Source organism: Oreochromis niloticus, linkage group LG4, assembly GCF_001858045.2.
Source record: "Oreochromis niloticus isolate F11D_XX linkage group LG4, O_niloticus_UMD_NMBU, whole genome shotgun sequence".
Taxonomy (NCBI): domain Eukaryota; kingdom Metazoa; phylum Chordata; class Actinopteri; order Cichliformes; family Cichlidae; genus Oreochromis; species Oreochromis niloticus.
Window position 1 is genome coordinate 34643385 of NC_031969.2, and position 16921 is coordinate 34660305.

At 45.3% G+C, this 16921-nt stretch overlaps 1 protein-coding gene across 1 annotated transcript; it reads left to right on the top strand.

Annotated features, from left to right (window-relative positions):
* Positions 1–1198: 1198 nt before the first annotated feature.
* Positions 1199–16413, top strand: btr30 (bloodthirsty-related gene family, member 30). The gene is made up of 13 exons (XM_005469176.4): positions 1199–1328; positions 8729–8846; positions 9241–9684; positions 9933–10037; positions 10423–10518; positions 10635–10868; positions 10942–11140; positions 11223–11312; positions 12092–12118; positions 12370–12396; positions 14433–14608; positions 14688–14843; positions 15372–16413. Exons 2-13 carry the CDS (start codon positions 8739–8741, stop codon positions 15567–15569), a joined length of 1860 nt encoding a protein of 619 aa, XP_005469233.1. The 5' UTR covers positions 1199–1328; positions 8729–8738; the 3' UTR covers positions 15570–16413.
* The last annotated feature ends 508 nt before the right edge of the window (positions 16414–16921 follow it).

The window sequence follows — 16921 nt, forward strand, 5'->3', positions numbered from 1 at the left end:
ACGTCAAAATACATAAATGTGAAAGAAAAAACATTTTATGTAGATTTGACAAACTGTCATCATAGAAATAATGTTTTTGTTTATTTGTCTTAAAAACACAAAGTTTCAATTTGAGTTCAGATAAAATATTTTATTGATAAATTACATCTCAGTGAGCTTTAATTAAAGATGAATTCTTTAAGGACTGCTGCAGGTTTGTAATAATTGTAAATAAAATAGTCTTTTGTAGAATCTTATCACAGAAATCACTGATTAGCTCTCATCGTCTAATAAAAACATTCAGGGTCTCACACACACACACACACACTCTCTCTGTATAATGGGTCATTATGACACATACGGGTCAGGTTGGAAGGCCAAATTTGTAGATAATAAAATTCTACAGTTTGTCTCATAATTCCTCGCACACAGGTGACGTCTCCACTGATCCACTGGTTGATTTGATTTGATTACATCATCAAGTGAATTTAGTGATTTTTTAGCTGTTTTGGCATCATTGAGCTTCCGTACAGCAAACAGCTGTTTCATGAACAGTCAGCATTGAGGAAGTCGCAGAAGTGACCAATCAGATGACAGGAAGATAACCATCAAACTGGATTTACCAGCTCTCACACACACTCGCGCGCTGCTGCAGGAATGTCCTCGGTCCTGTCCGTCCGCCTCCTTCAGGCCGAAGCATGAAAAACTCGCATCACTCCCAAAAACTCGTCAGCGCTCCCAGCCGTCACGTTAACTTGGTCCTTGAGCCAGGCATCACCCAACCTGCTGCCATCACAGTCCCAGAGGTCAAAGGTCAAATTCTTGTTGGAAAATAAACTTTTAAAGATTTTTTTCTGTTTTATTCAAGCTTTTATTAAAAATGAATAAATAAATATAACAATGTTTTATTTCATGTTTATTTTATAACATTTATTTTATTGAATAATACATTTGTTTACTAATATTTGTTTCATCAGCTATAATTTAGATGCATTTTTGTTTTATTGTTATTTCATTTAGTTTGGGTTCATTTGAAGTCTGATTACATGATTGAAGTTATAAGAAGATCATTTTAATGTTTCTTCGTTTTTAAAGTTTGTGACTGAAACATTTTAAAAAACCAATAAAAGGATCCGATCTGATCGTGTTTCCGATCGATCGGATGCTAAAATGTGCCTGAAAGTGGGAGGAGCAACAATCTCACCTCCCAGCTGCATAAACAAACACCTCCACCCACCAAACTCACCTGACGGCTTTCTGCACCTGTTGGCCCCGCCCATGCTGACGTCACAGAGGAGCACTAACCAGAGTTTCAGGATCCAGAAACGGCTGACCTGACAGAGAGGAAGGTAAGAACTTTTCCCTGTTTCACGTAGAATGATCTGGACTCACAGACTGATCTGAAATCACAGGAACAAAAATGTGTTCCAGAAACTCGAGCGGCTGAGAGAGTTTAGGTTTGGCTGTGTCTCTGATTGGTCAGGCGAGCGCACCTGTGCAGGTGTTCTGTGAGTTTGGCCTCCTGAGTCAGAGCTGCAGGTGGAGCCTGCTGTAGGTTTGATTTCAGATGTCTAACCTGACGTGTGAAAACAAATTCTTTACAACCAAAGTCTGAACCTGTTTGTAATCGACTCTGAGCACCTGTGGAGAGGCTCGCACCTGAGCTCCAGCTTTTACTTTCAGTCTGGACTAAGACTGAGCTGCAGACACGCTGATGTCTGAATGTTTGAAGTTTCTGGGTCATAGAGAGGATCTGATTGGCTGCTGTGACGAGGAAAGGTGTTTCTCTGCTTCCTGTTCCACCTTGTCGCTCACTAAACACGAGCAGCTGTTAGTGGGAGACCGAAGTGAAGCTGTGGTGCTGCTGGGTTCACAGTTAGTCTTTGTGTGCTGATGGAACAGCAGCGCCTTTAAACCGAAACCACAAACAGCTGCTGAGCTTCACTCACGGTTTGTCCTGACTGAGTGGGACGCGTTGGTCCTAACCCACCGACGACGTGCTGCTACGGCGGCGTGCAGACACCTGACGACGCCTTCCCGCCCCAGTGGAGGCGGTGTCAGACTGGGTGGCTGCCTCGAGCCACACAGACACCCTGAGGATGGACTCAGGTTCAGATTTAGCCCAAACCGAAGTGCCGCCGTCCCAGAGTTCAGGATGTTCTTACTGCTGTCTCAGAATTTTAACCCAGAAATTCAGATGATCTGAAGTTACATGAAGTATTTTTTTCACTCTCTGCTCATTTTGAAGCTTTGAAACAAACAAACTTAACTGATGATCACATTTTTAGACTGTTTTCATATCTCTGGCGTTCTGTGGGAATCTGTCCGGTTACATTCATTTAAAATGACTCTGACTTGACTTATTTCCATGTGCTGATCTTATCTCAGCGCTGACTCACTGTGACACGCAGAGCTGCGCGTGATGAAACACGTAACAGGTGTTTGTCAATGAGTCTAAATTCTCCGATGGTCTGCGTGCAGCACTCGGGGCAGGCTCAACCTTTTATCGCGCGGCGTGGTCGCATCCACGCTCCGACATGTTGGACATGTTTGTGCTGCTGCTGAGTTTCCACTCAGCTCTCACTTCCTGTTCTGGAAATAATGCAGGAACAGATTCAGCTGCACCTCCACCATTAAAACAGGAAGTTACAGGTGGAAGCTTTTACAAAATAAAATCAAAATAATAATAATAAACGTATTACATGGTCTCGAGTGGGGTTGGGGGGATTTATTAAATCGATTCAGCACAAACATGTAAACACAGAGCGTGGATCGTCCACAGACACGCTGTCGGGCTGAAAGCCAACCGCTCACAGATTCTGAGCTGCAGGTTTCATCACTCTGACCAAAACTGACCGAACCAGCAGCAGAAGATCAAACTACGCTTCATGTTTGATAAACATCGTCATTACTTCCCTCTGACTCTGGCTGTTACTTCCTGCACAGCTCTCTCTCTCTCAGTGCACTCAGAGACCAGTTTACCATCACATCTCTGTTTTCTGCATTATTCTCTGTTTATCACGCACCAGTCTCCTGCTGTGCTCAGTGCTGTTGGCCTCTGACAGCAAAGCCTCATCTCTGCTATTCACACTGAACAAATGTAAACTTCAGGTCATGTTCACATGTTGATTCGTGGTTTTATTTTAAGCTTATCTGCTTTAAAAAGCCAGGCCAGGAAAATCTGCTTCATGAGTTTCTGTTTTATCCTCAGTGACTTTGACACAAAGGCCTCTGCTGTGATGCTCACACCTCTGATCAAGTCTCACAGTGTCAGCTTTGTGTTATACAAAGACAGAAAATGTGGAGATGAACTGATAAATTATCAGAATTATGATATTTCTGACTGAATGAGTCAAAACTGAATCGAATCAAATTGAATCGGGACCTTGTGAATCAATAGCCAGCCCGGGGGTCCGTTCTTCGTACCTCGCTAAGTAAGTTAGCTGGATTTGATTGTTGACGATTTCGCGTGATCATGGATCGTTCGGTTCTCCGAAGCTCATCCGGGACTTGCTGTCATAGCAACAGATCTGTAAGCGTAAACCTGCTCCCGAGCAGGTTTACTTTATGTAAACAGGATTAGATCGCGGCCACTCAGGTATGTCCGCTGCAGTTATATGAAAGCAAGAGCGATATTTCGCCACTGTTTTACCATAAATAAATATTATCAATGTAACTAAAGATAATGCAGTATTTGATTCTTTTATTGATTTCATACAGATACATACAGGTCATTTCCTAAAAAAAGGGAAATGTACTATTAATCATTCTATTACATGTAGTAGATCATGTCAGATGTAATTCATATTTTAGAGTAGTAATAGTAAATTACTACGTGCAATCAAGATGAGAGACCACGGCTATAAAAGCGAAGGTGGATTTGGGAAGTCTGTCGCAGCCATGTCCTGTCCGTTTGTACGCGAGCAAGGAAGGTGCAAGATTGATAAGGAGAGTTTACAGAATTTAGCGTATATTGCGGGATAGACGGGATCCTTTAGCTCAGCGCGACGGTGTGCTCATAGAGAGATATCGATTCTCCCGTCAGGGTATTATTTACTTAACACTCTCTCTCTCTCTCTATCTATCTATCTATCTATCTATTTCAATTCAATTTTATTTATATAGCGCCAAATCACAACAAAAGTCACCTCAAGGCGCTTTATATTGTACAGTAGATCGCACAATAATAAATACAGAGAAAAACCCAACAATCATATGACCCCCTATGAGCAAGCACTTTGGCGACAGTGGGAAGGAAAAACTCCCTTTTAACAGGAAGAAACCTCCGGCAGAACCAGGCTCAGGGAGGGGCGGGGCCATCTGCTGCGACCGGTTGGGGTGAGAGAAGGAAAACAGGATAAAGACATGCTGTGGAAGAGAGACAGAGATTAATAACAGATATGATTCGATGCAGAGAGGTCTATTAACACATAGTGAGTGAGAAAGGTGACTGGAAAGGAAAAACTCAATGCATCATGGGAATCCCCGGCAGCCTACGTCTATTGCAGCATAACTAAGGGAGGATTCAGGGTCACCTGGTCCAGCCCTAACTATATGCTTTAGCAAAAAGGAAAGTTTGAAGCCTAATCTTGAAAGTAGAGATAGTGTCTGTCTCCTGAATCCAAACTGGAAGCTGGTTCCACAGAAGAGGGGCCTGAAAACTGAAGGCTCTGCCTCCCATTCTACTTTTAAATACTCTAGGAACAACAAGTAGGCCTGCAGTGCGAGAGCGAAGTGCTCTAATAGGGTGATATGGTACTACAAGGTCATTAAGATAAGATGGGGCCTGATTATTTAAGACCTTGTATGTGAGGAGCAGGATTTTGAATTCAATTCTGGATTCAACAGGAAGCCAATGAAGGGAAGCCAAAACAGGAGAAATCTGCTCTCTCTTTCTAGTCCCTGTCAGGACTCTTGCTGCAGCATTTTGGATCAGCTGAAGGCTTTTCAGGGAGTTTTTAGGACATCCTGATAATAATGAATTACAGTAGTCCAGCCTGGAAGTAATAAATGCATGAACTAGTTTTTCAGCATCACTCTGAGACAGGATATTTCTAATTTTAGAGATGTTGCGCAAATGGAAGAAAGCAGTCTTACATATTTGTTTAATATGTGCGTTGAAGGACATGTCCTGGTCAAAAATGACTCCAAGGTTCCTCACAGCATTACTGGAGGCCAAGGTAATGCCATCCAGAGTAAGAATCTGCTTAGATACCATATTTCTAAGATTTTCAGGGCCGAGTACAATAACCTCAGTTTGATCTGAATTAAGAAGCAGAAAGTTAGCGGCCATCCAGGTCTTTATGTCTTTAAGACATTCCTGCAGTTTAACTAATTGGTGTGTGTTACCTGGCTTCATGGACAGATAGAGCTGCGTGTCATCTGCATAGCAGTGAAAATGTATGCTATGTCTTCTAATGATGCTGCCTAAGGGAAGCATGTATAATGTAAATAGAATTGGTCCTAGCACTGAACCCTGTGGAACACCATAATTGACCTTAGTGTGTGAAGAGGACTCTCCATTTACATGTACAAATTGGAGTCTATTAGATAGATATGATACAAACCACTGCAGTGCAGTACCTGTAATACCTACAGCATGTTCTAATCGCTCTAATAGGATATTATGATCAACAGTATCGAACGCTGCACTGAGGTCTAGCAGGACAAGCACAGAGATGAGTCCACTGTCAGAGGCCATAAGAAGATCATTTGTAACCTTCACTAAAGCTGTTTCTGTGCTGTGAGGAGCTCTGAAACCTGACTGAAACGCTTCAAATAAGCCATTCCTCTGCAGATGATCTATATATGTGTATATATATATATATATATATATATATATATATATATATATATATATATATATATATATATATCGCAACTTACTGTGCATGCTTCAGTCACCCCTTGCATGGGAACAGGTAAAAGTGATGGAGTGTTATGTGAAACTACACACAAAAAAACACACAATGTCAATAAATGTCACAGTACAAAAAGCATTTTAATTAAGGCAACAACCAAATATTTTACATTGTACAAATAGAATTATGAGCTCATTTACCAGTTATGAAGGTGCTGCTGCTACTGCACCCCGGCTGCTGGTCTAAGGAAGAGCTGCCCCCAGGGATGCCCTCAACAATGGGTCTGGTGGCATTCAACCCTAGGGCCAGCTCCTCTGCCGGGGTGTGACGAGGGGGTGCAGGACCACCACCTGTCTTTATTTGCTCTGCCCTTTTCTTGGTTGCTGTTATAAATAAACAAACAGATTATTTCAGGGTCTCTTTTCAAGAGACTAAAAGCAATATAAGTGATAAATATTACCATTCTGTAGAATATTCTTATATTTCACTTTTACTTGTCCCCATGTTCTAGTGGGTCCTGTTGTGGCTCTAATGTGAAAGAGGATATGATGGAATATAATATAATAAATTACTTACGAGTTTAATTTGTCAGCAACTTTCTGCCAGCCCTCTCTCCTTGCTTTTGCAGCCTTTGCAGTGTTCCCCTGCGTTTTAATTAAACTCTGAAACTCCTGAAATCCCTCAATCAAGAGTTCTTGGTCTGCTGCCGTAAAATACTGTGCGCGCTCCTTCGACATCTTCGCCGACCAATCACAGAGTTGCCGATCAATGTTTCTACTATCGATGCGTAGCCCCTTTTAAGCCACCCAGTGATCTCAGATTACTTCATCCAGCTATACTAATCGTCAACAACAGGTGTGTTCGGAGAACCGGATTAGCGAGCTCAAAGTTAGCGCGATGATTTGATCTTGGATGTGTCATTTGATCTTGGATGTAGTAAGCGAGGTACGAAGAACGGGCCCCTGGTCTTGAGGATCAGCTGTGGTAAACAGCCCTGTGATTGGCTGGTGACCTGTGCAGGTGTGGCTAAGAACAGGTGGGCTGTTTAAGTCCATCCTGGTGCTGCTTCATCATCAGCGGCCATGTTTCTCTGAAGTGAGCAGACTTTTCCTCAGTGTGCAGGTGTGGACTTCATACTTCACAGACGTCATGCGGACGATTTGGTTTTTATCAGGATTCCTCTGAAACTTCCCGATGGATTTGTTTTACATGTTCCACAGACGATGAACTGCTCCAGCTCTGGATTGGGGAATTGGGGAATTTTTGGAAGCGTTCTTTCAGACAGAGACTGGACATCCAACTTAATACCAGAGTGAAACTGACCCAGACCGCCACGTGAGACTCCCTGATGGACGAGGACGGGGAATAAAAAACAAATCTGAATGTTTCCCATCCAAAGAGCCGAAATCATCAGGGCCAAACACCTGACCTGTTTGTTCTGTCACGAGGAACTCGGGACTACTTTACTGGTTTATAAAAGGGTGTGTGAGCGCTCTCCCATCCACGGGGATCAGCTGCTCTAAGAGTGTTTTACAGTGTAGATGTGCAGGTGTTTCCAGATGTTGGCGGAGCTACGCTTTGGTCCTGATGGGAATGAAATCAGCTGAAGCTCAGAGTGAAGATGAGGTGAGTTTGTTTGAAATGATCTCATCAGACATGAATCACCTCACACTCGCTGCTCGGCCTCTGATGAAGAGGAGTGGTGCGTCCTGGCTTTGAGAGTGATGAAGGGTGGAGCTGCTCGAACAAGCCGGAGGACCCCGAAAGGTTGATGCTGTTCGTCTGGATGTGCCGTTTTCCAGACGAACAGCATCAACCTTTCGGGATTTCCTTACCTGGATGACTGAGCATGCATGAAGACAAACTGGAGGATCACGGTGACGCTGCAGCCGAGGCGGTCGTGCTATTATCAGCACCGCGATCAGAACCAGTTCTTCCAGCGCAGTGAAGCTGAATAAACCTGCTGCCGATCTCCTGTGACCAACCCCAAACTCAAACCTCATGGAGGAAATAGGCCGAGGCGCAGCAGCCCACCCGACTCACTCGGCTGCCTCTCCATCAGCATCCAGAGCGTCCAGTTCAGTGGGAGCTCACTGAGCATGATGCTGCAGGGCGCCGAGGCCATGCTCCCGCCGCCGCACGTCAGCCTCTCCTCGCAGACACGCCTCAGCCTGCTTCACTCTGAACTGCAGCTTCACGTGTCGGCTTAAAAACACAGTTTTAATCTTTTAAGGCCTGGAAGCTTCACCTGTGACCTCACAGGAACACAAAGGAGCAGGTTCCTGTAAACAGCTGGCCCCGCCCTCTCCACCTGTCCAGGCCTGAGCAGGTGTTGACCACCTGTCTGTCCCCGGGCTCTGACTCATTGCTGGTATTTGTGGTTCTGGGTCAGAGTTCAGCGGGATTGGAGCAGGAATGCGGTTTGGTGTGGGTGTCCTGCAGGTCTGAGCAGATAAACATCGCCTCCTCCTCCGCCCGCTCCACCATCGCTTCACCACAACGCTGCTTCATGGCAATGAACCTGACACGCTGGAAAGCTGGGTTATTGATATGCAGCAGCATCTGTGGGTGGAGCGGCTCATTCCTGCAGCGCATCTTGTTTAGTGGATTTGATGATTGAAGACCGTCGAACACCAGCAGCCTGACACGACCTGCTCCGTGTCACAGCTGTGGGAGACACCCACAGACTCGGGTCTGCTGCTGCACCCACAGGTGTGGTTGGTGGCCATGAAGCATCGTTACGGTGAGGCGATGGTAAAGCAAACCCAGATGTTCTGACTGAAGTTTATCAGTCAGAACATCTGGGTCGCCGGGCGGTGACGCTCTGGAAGGTTACAGATGTTAAAGCGCCTGATCCTAAACCCCGCCCCCTCTGTGTCCTCTTCCAGGAGCAGCACGATGGCGGAGTCGGCGGAGCTGTTCACAGAGCAGGAGCTCACCTGCTCCATCTGCCTCGACCTGTTCACCGACCCCGTCTCCACCCCCTGCGGACATAACTTCTGCCAGGTGAGTCCCACCTGCAGGTGTGAGCAGAGGGGGCGCTGTGCGTGGGATTGGAAGCTGCTGCTCAAGGTTCACCGAGCTGAAAATAATCAGAAAACGTAAACAAATCTGTGATCATTGACATGTTTCTGCTGCTCGTCGCATCCTGAAATGCTTCATTTGTACAAGCTGCTCTCGATTCTGAGTGTTGTTGTTGTTATTATTATTATTGTTGTTGTTGTTACTATGATGGTGTTGATTAGCTGCTGTTTTCAGCAGGTCAGGTATTCATCCTGCTTTACAGCATTTTAAGAACTAACCAATCACAGGGTCTGCAGCAGTGTTAGTAATGCAAACAGAAAACCACCTGGGGGTGCGTTCAGGTGCAGTGGATTACCGGTGCGTCCTGTGCCCACAGGCGTGTATCGGTGGTTACTGGGCGTCCAGCGCCGTGTCCACCTGTCCACTGTGCAAACATCAGTTTGAAGGACGTCCTCAACTCAGCATCAACAAAGTCTTCGCTCAGATCGCAGAAAAGTACAAACAGACTCACTATGCACCGTTACCGTCGCCCTTCGGTAACGGGACGCCCGGCGCCGCGATGGCAGGCGCCATGAACACCAACCCCTTCCTGACGCCTGCGCCATTAGCGGCTCAGGCGAACGGGGACGTAGTGTGGTGCGACGTTTGTACGGGAATCAAACAGCCCGCCGTCAGCTCCTGTCTCACCTGCACCGCCTCCTACTGCACTGAGCACGTGCAGCCACATCACACTACGCCATTCTACGCCAAACACCCCTTGATGGACCCCCAGGAGGCCCTGAGGGGCCGCACCTGCTCCGTCCACCGGCGCCTGATGGAGGTATTCATTTTTCTCTATGATTACTTGATTTGATGTTTATGTAACATTTAAATATTTTTTTTTATTTTAAAATGGTCATTTTCAGATGTTACAATAATTATTTTTTTATATTTTGCCACATTTGATATATTTTCAACAAATTTAAAAATTATTTGGTTTTATTTTAATAACTGATTTTATTTATCACATAAGTAAAACATTTCCATATCAGTTCATATTCTGCATTGATGAGCGGCTCACCTGTGCAGGTGTACTGCAGGACGTGTGAGAGCTGCATCTGTGCCATCTGCGTGCTGGAGGAACATCGGATGCATAAAACCGTCTCCGTGCAAACTGAGAGGCTCAGCAAGCAGGTACAAATATCCCAGATTATTCCTGGGAACGCCATTTATTAAAGTAATTTGATTCAATTTCTTTATTTCATCTTATTTTGGTTGGCTGTTATGTTTATTAATGCTGCTCATTACATTTCATTACAATTTGTCATTTATTTTATTATTAAATACATTATTTGTTGTAAATTTGTAAATTTTATTTGAAATTAATCAATTTTTGCAATTTTTAAGATTTTTTTTTTGTTTATTTATGATGAAAAACAAAGATTTTAAAATGATGAAAAAACATTCTGGAATGAAAATAAATCCTTAGAGATGAATACAAAAAGTCAAATTCATCGTTTGGTCCAAAGTGATTTTTGTTGTGGCTCTTTGAATCAACTGTGTCCGCCTACGTCTTCAGAAACAGGTGTCCAGGACCGAGCAGGAGATCCTGAACCGGATCAAGGAGAAGGAGATCCGTGTGACGGAGCTGAAGAAGAAGCTGGACAACCTCCAGGTGACACACCTGTTTGTTCCTTATGTAAAAACCCGTGGGGGGCGGGTGGAGCAGGTGGAGGATGATGGCGTTGTTGCTCTTTCCTCACCAAACATCTGAACCCGTCTGTGTTTCAGAGCTACGCTGACAGAGAGCGCGGCGAGGTGGAACACCTGCTGGACGACCTGTCTGGCTCGTTGGACCAGATCCGGTCTCATGTGGTGGGCGGGATCGAGACCCAGCTGGATGCTGTGATGACAAAGGGGGAGGGGATGGTGAACCGCCTGGAGGAGGAGCTTAGCCTGCTGACAGAGAGGAGAGCCGCACTGGAGGCACAGGCTACCAGTCAGGATCACATCGCCTTCCTGAAGGTGAGGACGCCTGCAGCCACCGATCCCAGAATCACGACAGAGGCCCTGTTCATCACCCCTCTTCCTCCCTCAGACATACGAGGCGACCACGGCTCCTCTGGCCGAGGATCAGCAGGCCCAGGCGGACGACGACTCGCAGCTGGTGCTCCACTTCCAGCTGGGCGAGGTGAAGCTTGCTCTGTCCGAGGTCAAGGAGAAGATGGAAGAGATCCGGACCGGGGAGATCCGCTCACGAGGACTGCGAGGATCCCGAGGATCCCGAGCAGACTCCTGTGAGTTCCAGATGTTACAGCACAGTCTGCAGATGGTGGGTTCCAGATGTTTCCTCTGAATCGTGTCTTTCACCTGTTTCAGTTTCAGCCGGTGACATGATGGCGGCCGAGAGCATGCTCAGTCTGAGAGCCAGCACGGCCAGTCTCAGGAAAAGCCAGTGGTCCCTGAAAGGTGAGAGGTCAGAGGTCACTTCCTGTATCTACCTGCAGGTGTGCCACATTCCGGGTTCAAATCCCCGACATCCCGATCATTCCAAGCACTTAGGAACCGCTCCTCTGTGGAGCCCTGCAATAAAGAGTGATTCTATTCTATTCTCCTTACTGAGGGAAAGAATTTATCCAGCCAGAATAAGTCAGGGAAGCGAGCTCCGTCAGCAGCAGACAGTTATGGCCACACTGTAGGATGGAGCGCTGTTGCAGGTCCACTCAGGACACCACGCACTAAAACACATGCCGATTATAAATGTATATTATCATCACCTCACTGCACTCTGTGTACATATGAAAGAGGAAACTATGGACCGGTTCTTATATAGCACTGGTCTACTCTGAGCACTGAGCGCTTCCTGTCCTCACATGTCCACACACGTCCACACACGTGGACACTCTGATGGGGTCAGTATCATGCCCAGTGATATTTAGCACGATTGAACCACAAACTTTCAGATCAGCAGATGTAGATGTGCAGTATTTTGGCTCTTTTGTACACCACTTTATTTATTTTAAAGTTTTCCTACTTCACTTTTCTTCCTGTGCCCTGTGAATGTCCACAGTGTCTCTGTCTCTGCTGTGGGAACCACTTGTTTAGTGATAACATGATCCTTACCTCGACAGGTTGACTTGTTTAGGGAAGTGTTGCTCACCCCACAATTCCTTATGTTGAGGAAATGAGTAACAAGTTGTGGGGCTTTTATTGTGAAAGAATAACAGTGTTTTCCTGTCTACTTTCAGACCTAAAGAAGAGCAAACAGGTGTCAGGTACGTACCTGTGTGAGTGTGCAGCAGACACGGATGCTCACCGTCAGCCTTTCAGACACCGATAACGAAATTATGAATCAAATCAAAGATAACAGATTTTTTTAAAATGCTGACACAAAGATGAAGTGAAACGATAAAAACACTGAGTTGTTAGGAGGTGATTGTTGGAGAAGCTGGAGCGGTGGGAGGTTTGTGAAGAGATGAGAGCTTGTTTCAGATTGCTGATGAAATGTGTTCATTTGTTGTTACAGGATACAAGAAGGCCCGACTCTACATGGGTGAGGTTTTCGGCGTTTTGGTTTCTGGGTGTTTCGGTTGATGCAGTCGGGTTTGGTTATAACTGCATTCACACAGACAGCTGCCAGCTAATGCTCGGCAACATCCAACTAAAACACTCTGGCTCCGCCCCCTCAGACGCTCTGTTGCCACAGTTACCTCACAGCCAGTAGCGGTTTTTGATACGGGCGACACGGGCGGTTGCCCGGGGCGGCATCACGGGCATCGGCAAAACAAAAAAAAAAAAAAAAATTTACTCGTACTCATGCTGCCCCGACGTCAGCCAACGCATATTGGGAATGTCACAGGCACCGATCGGTTTTCTATCGCCCATTTGCTGGGAGTAAGGGCGCCCTCCGTTTGCGAGGTGCGCCTGCTGCTTGCGGCACAGGGCGGAGAGGCGGGGCGGCGGGGGATTCTCTGGCTGGCTGGAGCAGCATCTATTAACCAACTCGCAAAATAAACAAAATAAAAACAAAACAACAAACACGAAAACACCGGACATTATGATACAGACTTATAATTTGCACCGATGTTTTTTCGAAATTCTATACGCGAAAAGTGAGCGCGAGAGCCCTCGGTGCGCCTGCGCGCTGCTGAAGTCAAAGTAAACTTTATTGTCATCTCCGCTACAGACAGTCCAGTATATAGAGAGACGAGACGACGAGGCTCCAGTTACAGCAGAGCAGGTAAACAAACAATAAATATAAGAAGAGTAAGAAAATAAATATAAACTTTAGGACTCGGGGTAAAGGGATCAATAACAATTTAAAATTTATAATTTACAGTTTGATGATTTAAAGTCTCACACATAACCTGTCGAAAGGGGAGGGGGGCCGGCTGCTTCCAAATAGAGCACATTTCATTCATAATGTTGTAAATCCAAGCCCATTATGTATTCATGATCTGAATCCTGGGTTGTCCGAAGTCCCAGAAATAAACCCTAGACAAAGTTAATCTGTGAACTAAGGTGTAGGTCTGTTAGGTTATGTTGTGGTGATCCTCGAGATGGGGTGTTCATACTGGAGTGCAAAATTAAAACCAATGGAAGATGGACAAGAAGAGTTCAAAGCCATCAGGTGCTCAGTTTAGAAAAAAGAGAAAAGAAGAGGAGGAGAAACGAGCAAAAGATACAGGTAAGCAGATGTGTCATTGGATAATGGCAGGTCATCCTGAAACAACCAGAATACTTTATTAATCCCTAAGGAAATTATGTGGGAGTGTTCGCCCAGGTCCCAGGCTAGGACCGCCACTGCTCACAACAGCCACGTTACTGGTCACATGATCTCATTAAACAGCCCAAACACGGTCCAGAGGTCCAGCTCAGGTGAAGCTAGCCGCCTGTGTCACCATCCACCTTTCAGTCACAGAGGCCACGCCCCCTAATAAAGCACATTTTAAATGATCCACAGTTTGTGTTTCAGGCTGTAAACATGTTTTTTTCTGCTGTAAAGTTTGAACATGGGGGGCTGACTCACTGCTGTCTCTGCTGGACATCAGAGGAACTGCAGGTTTAGCCTCATGGTGAGGTCTTCAAATTATATATTTCTAAGCAAAGATAAGTAATGGTGCTTCATTGGATCCAGCGTTGTATATTTGATTTCTGGACTGTAGAGGAGCTTTGCATGATTCACAGTTCAAAATAATCCTCCTGTATCAGATACTGGGCCTCAGCGCAGGTGCTCTCTTCATCTTCTGAACATTCTGATTGGCTGCCCTTCATAATTGCCAGGCAGATGCAACTCATGTAGTCGAGTCGACCATAAAGGGTATGTGCCCTCTCTACGACATCATTTCCTCCCCTTTTGTTGCCTCTGTGGTCTGATCTTCAGACTCACAGGGTTACTGAAGCTGACTCTGAAATCACTGATATGAAACTCCAGCGCTCAAATAGGAGAAGTCCACCTTTACTCATCCTGTCGTGAGGTGTCTGGATCATCCTGGATCGAGTTTTTCAGTGTTCCTGCATGTTCAGCCATTGTGATGACGATTTCAGAGGGGCCTTGCTGTTATGTTTACCTGTGCTTGTTGCTTCCAGAGGACGTGACGCTGAACCCGGTGACGGCGTATCCCTTCCTGATCCTGTCCGAGGACCGTAAGCAGGTGAAGAGAGGAGAGAAGCTGCAGTTCTACAGAAACAGCCCGCACAGGTTCGACGTCTGGTCCTGCATCCTCGCCAAGGAGGGATTCAGCTCCGGGCGCCACTACTGGGAGGTCAGGACCCAACCGACCTTGGGACTGGGTTCAGTAATGGTTAGCAGGATCCAAGTCTGATCTCAGGTGTGTTTTTCAGGTGTGCGTTGGGGAGAATAAGGACTGGAAGCTGGGCGTGGTCAGCGAGTCGGCTCAGAGGAAGGGTCTGTTCGATATGTGCCCGTCTCACGGATACTACGCCATCTGGTGGAGCAGCAGCCAGCTGAGGGCGCTCACCACGCCGCCGCTCACCAAGGTCCAGTCCACGTTTCACATGCACTTTACGTACGGAAGGCCACTGGTGCCGCAAGAAAGCAGCCATTCAGACTTAAACATTATTTTGGTCAGCATGACTTAAATTTAGAGATTTTATATGTTAAATTGAAATAAGTTATCGCAAAAAGTACCCAAAATCATTTCCACACATTTAATAACTTTAAAATCTAATAAAATTAATTCTATCGTGTGTTAATGACAAAATTTTAAGGCAAGAAGGATACAAACAGGTCCATCCTGTAAAGCGCAATAAAAAAATTCAAATTAAGATTCATACCAAAAACTTGGTTTTTATTTCTAAAAAGCAATAAATCTAAAAACTGATTCTTCGTTTTCACACCGTCATTTATGTTTTTAATGCAACAGTTAAACTTTGAGTCCTTTAATAAATACAAAAATGCCACAGTGTCTTTTGGCACCAGTGGGCTTCCACACTTTGAGGCTTCTTGACAGTTTGCAGCTTCTGTCAACTCGTCTTAATCGCAAACTGTTTGCGTCTCACCTGCAGGTCAAAGGTCACCACCCCAAGCTGCGACAGGTGGGTGTGTTCCTGGACGTGGAGGAGGGTCAGGTATCCTTTTACAACGTCAAGTCAGGCTCAGAGATCTACAGCTTCCACACATCCACCGAGTTCACCGAGAGGATGTTTCCTCTGCTGGGGACCGGAGACAAAGAAGTCCCCCTGATCCTCCTCACCACGCTGTAGCACCCGGCCTGAGGGACTGGGACCAGAACCAGGACCAACCGGAGGGTCCACGCTGAGCGAACTAAGAGCAGAGGGAAGAGTTGAGAGGAACTGCGGGTGGAGTCGAATAGTCCTCACGTTGATCTCCAGACTCTGCAGTGAGACTTGAAACAACGAAGGATGTTTGTCTCGTTTTGTCGCCGTTAGATCCTGACAGCCGATGATTTTTGTAATATTGATCACTGAAGAATGATGTGCTCTTACAGCCAGAGCTGCTTCTTAAATTTGTAAATATGGTCATAAAAATACATCAAATGAATCGAGGGAACCAATTTTTTAAAAAATTAAAATGATATAAAGAATAAGTTTTCACTTTGTGTAACCAGTTTGTTTTTGTAACGCTGTAAAACTAAAAGATTAGTAACACTAAACCTTTACTGAGATTTCGTGAAATAATAAATATTAAATATAAAATTATTAAACTCAAAGGAAATATTTGATGTCATGAATACGTCACATGTTTAATGTAACAGCTTATGGAACAATAGTTAAATTCTGTTTTCATCTTTTTTCTAAATGTGTTGCCTTTTTTGGCAACATATTGGCAACCTTTTTTTCGGGGGGTGGGCGCAGCAGCTTCTAGTGGACGTCAGAGGAACTGCAGCCATGGTGATAGTTAATAACTGACAGAATATTTTATGAAAAACAAACGTTTCAGTGTGACCTCGGATTGTTGGCAGACGCCACTTTGGGAAGTATGAACGTCCGTTTACTGTAAAGCTTGTTTTTCCTGTAGATTCTGAGACATGTCGAATAATGTTGGAAATAAAAGTGATCTTGTTAAATAAAGAAAAGTAGAACTGAGGTTGTTGACCTGGTGGGTTTTTTTTGTTTTGTTTTTATTCATGTTGCTGAAACACAAACTTACTGTGATCAAAAATAAACGATGTCACAATAAAATTTTGTGCTAAAGGTCTGACATGAATGCAGCTGGTGAGTGAGGGGCGGTACAGGTGTTGGATGAGCTCCGTCAGCAGATGGAGGAATCCAGACTTCAGAGGGTCAGAGGGTTACAGATTAGAGACGGGCAGGACCCCTACACCGGCGATGTGCCACATAACCATAGACCAGCCTTACATGGATGCACCCCACAGCCAGCAGGTCAAGGTTCAGATCTGGGATCACACCACAATTGCAAAATCCCTCTAAGCGTCCAGACCCGACCCTCACCTCACAGCTCTGATCAGAAATTCTTCATTCCATTTCTTCATTTTCACCTTCTGATGATTTGTTTTACTTTCTGTTGCTGACCACCATTGCTCCAGCTTGTTTCTCTGATGTAGGACAATCTCAGGACCAATCTGAGCTCAGAA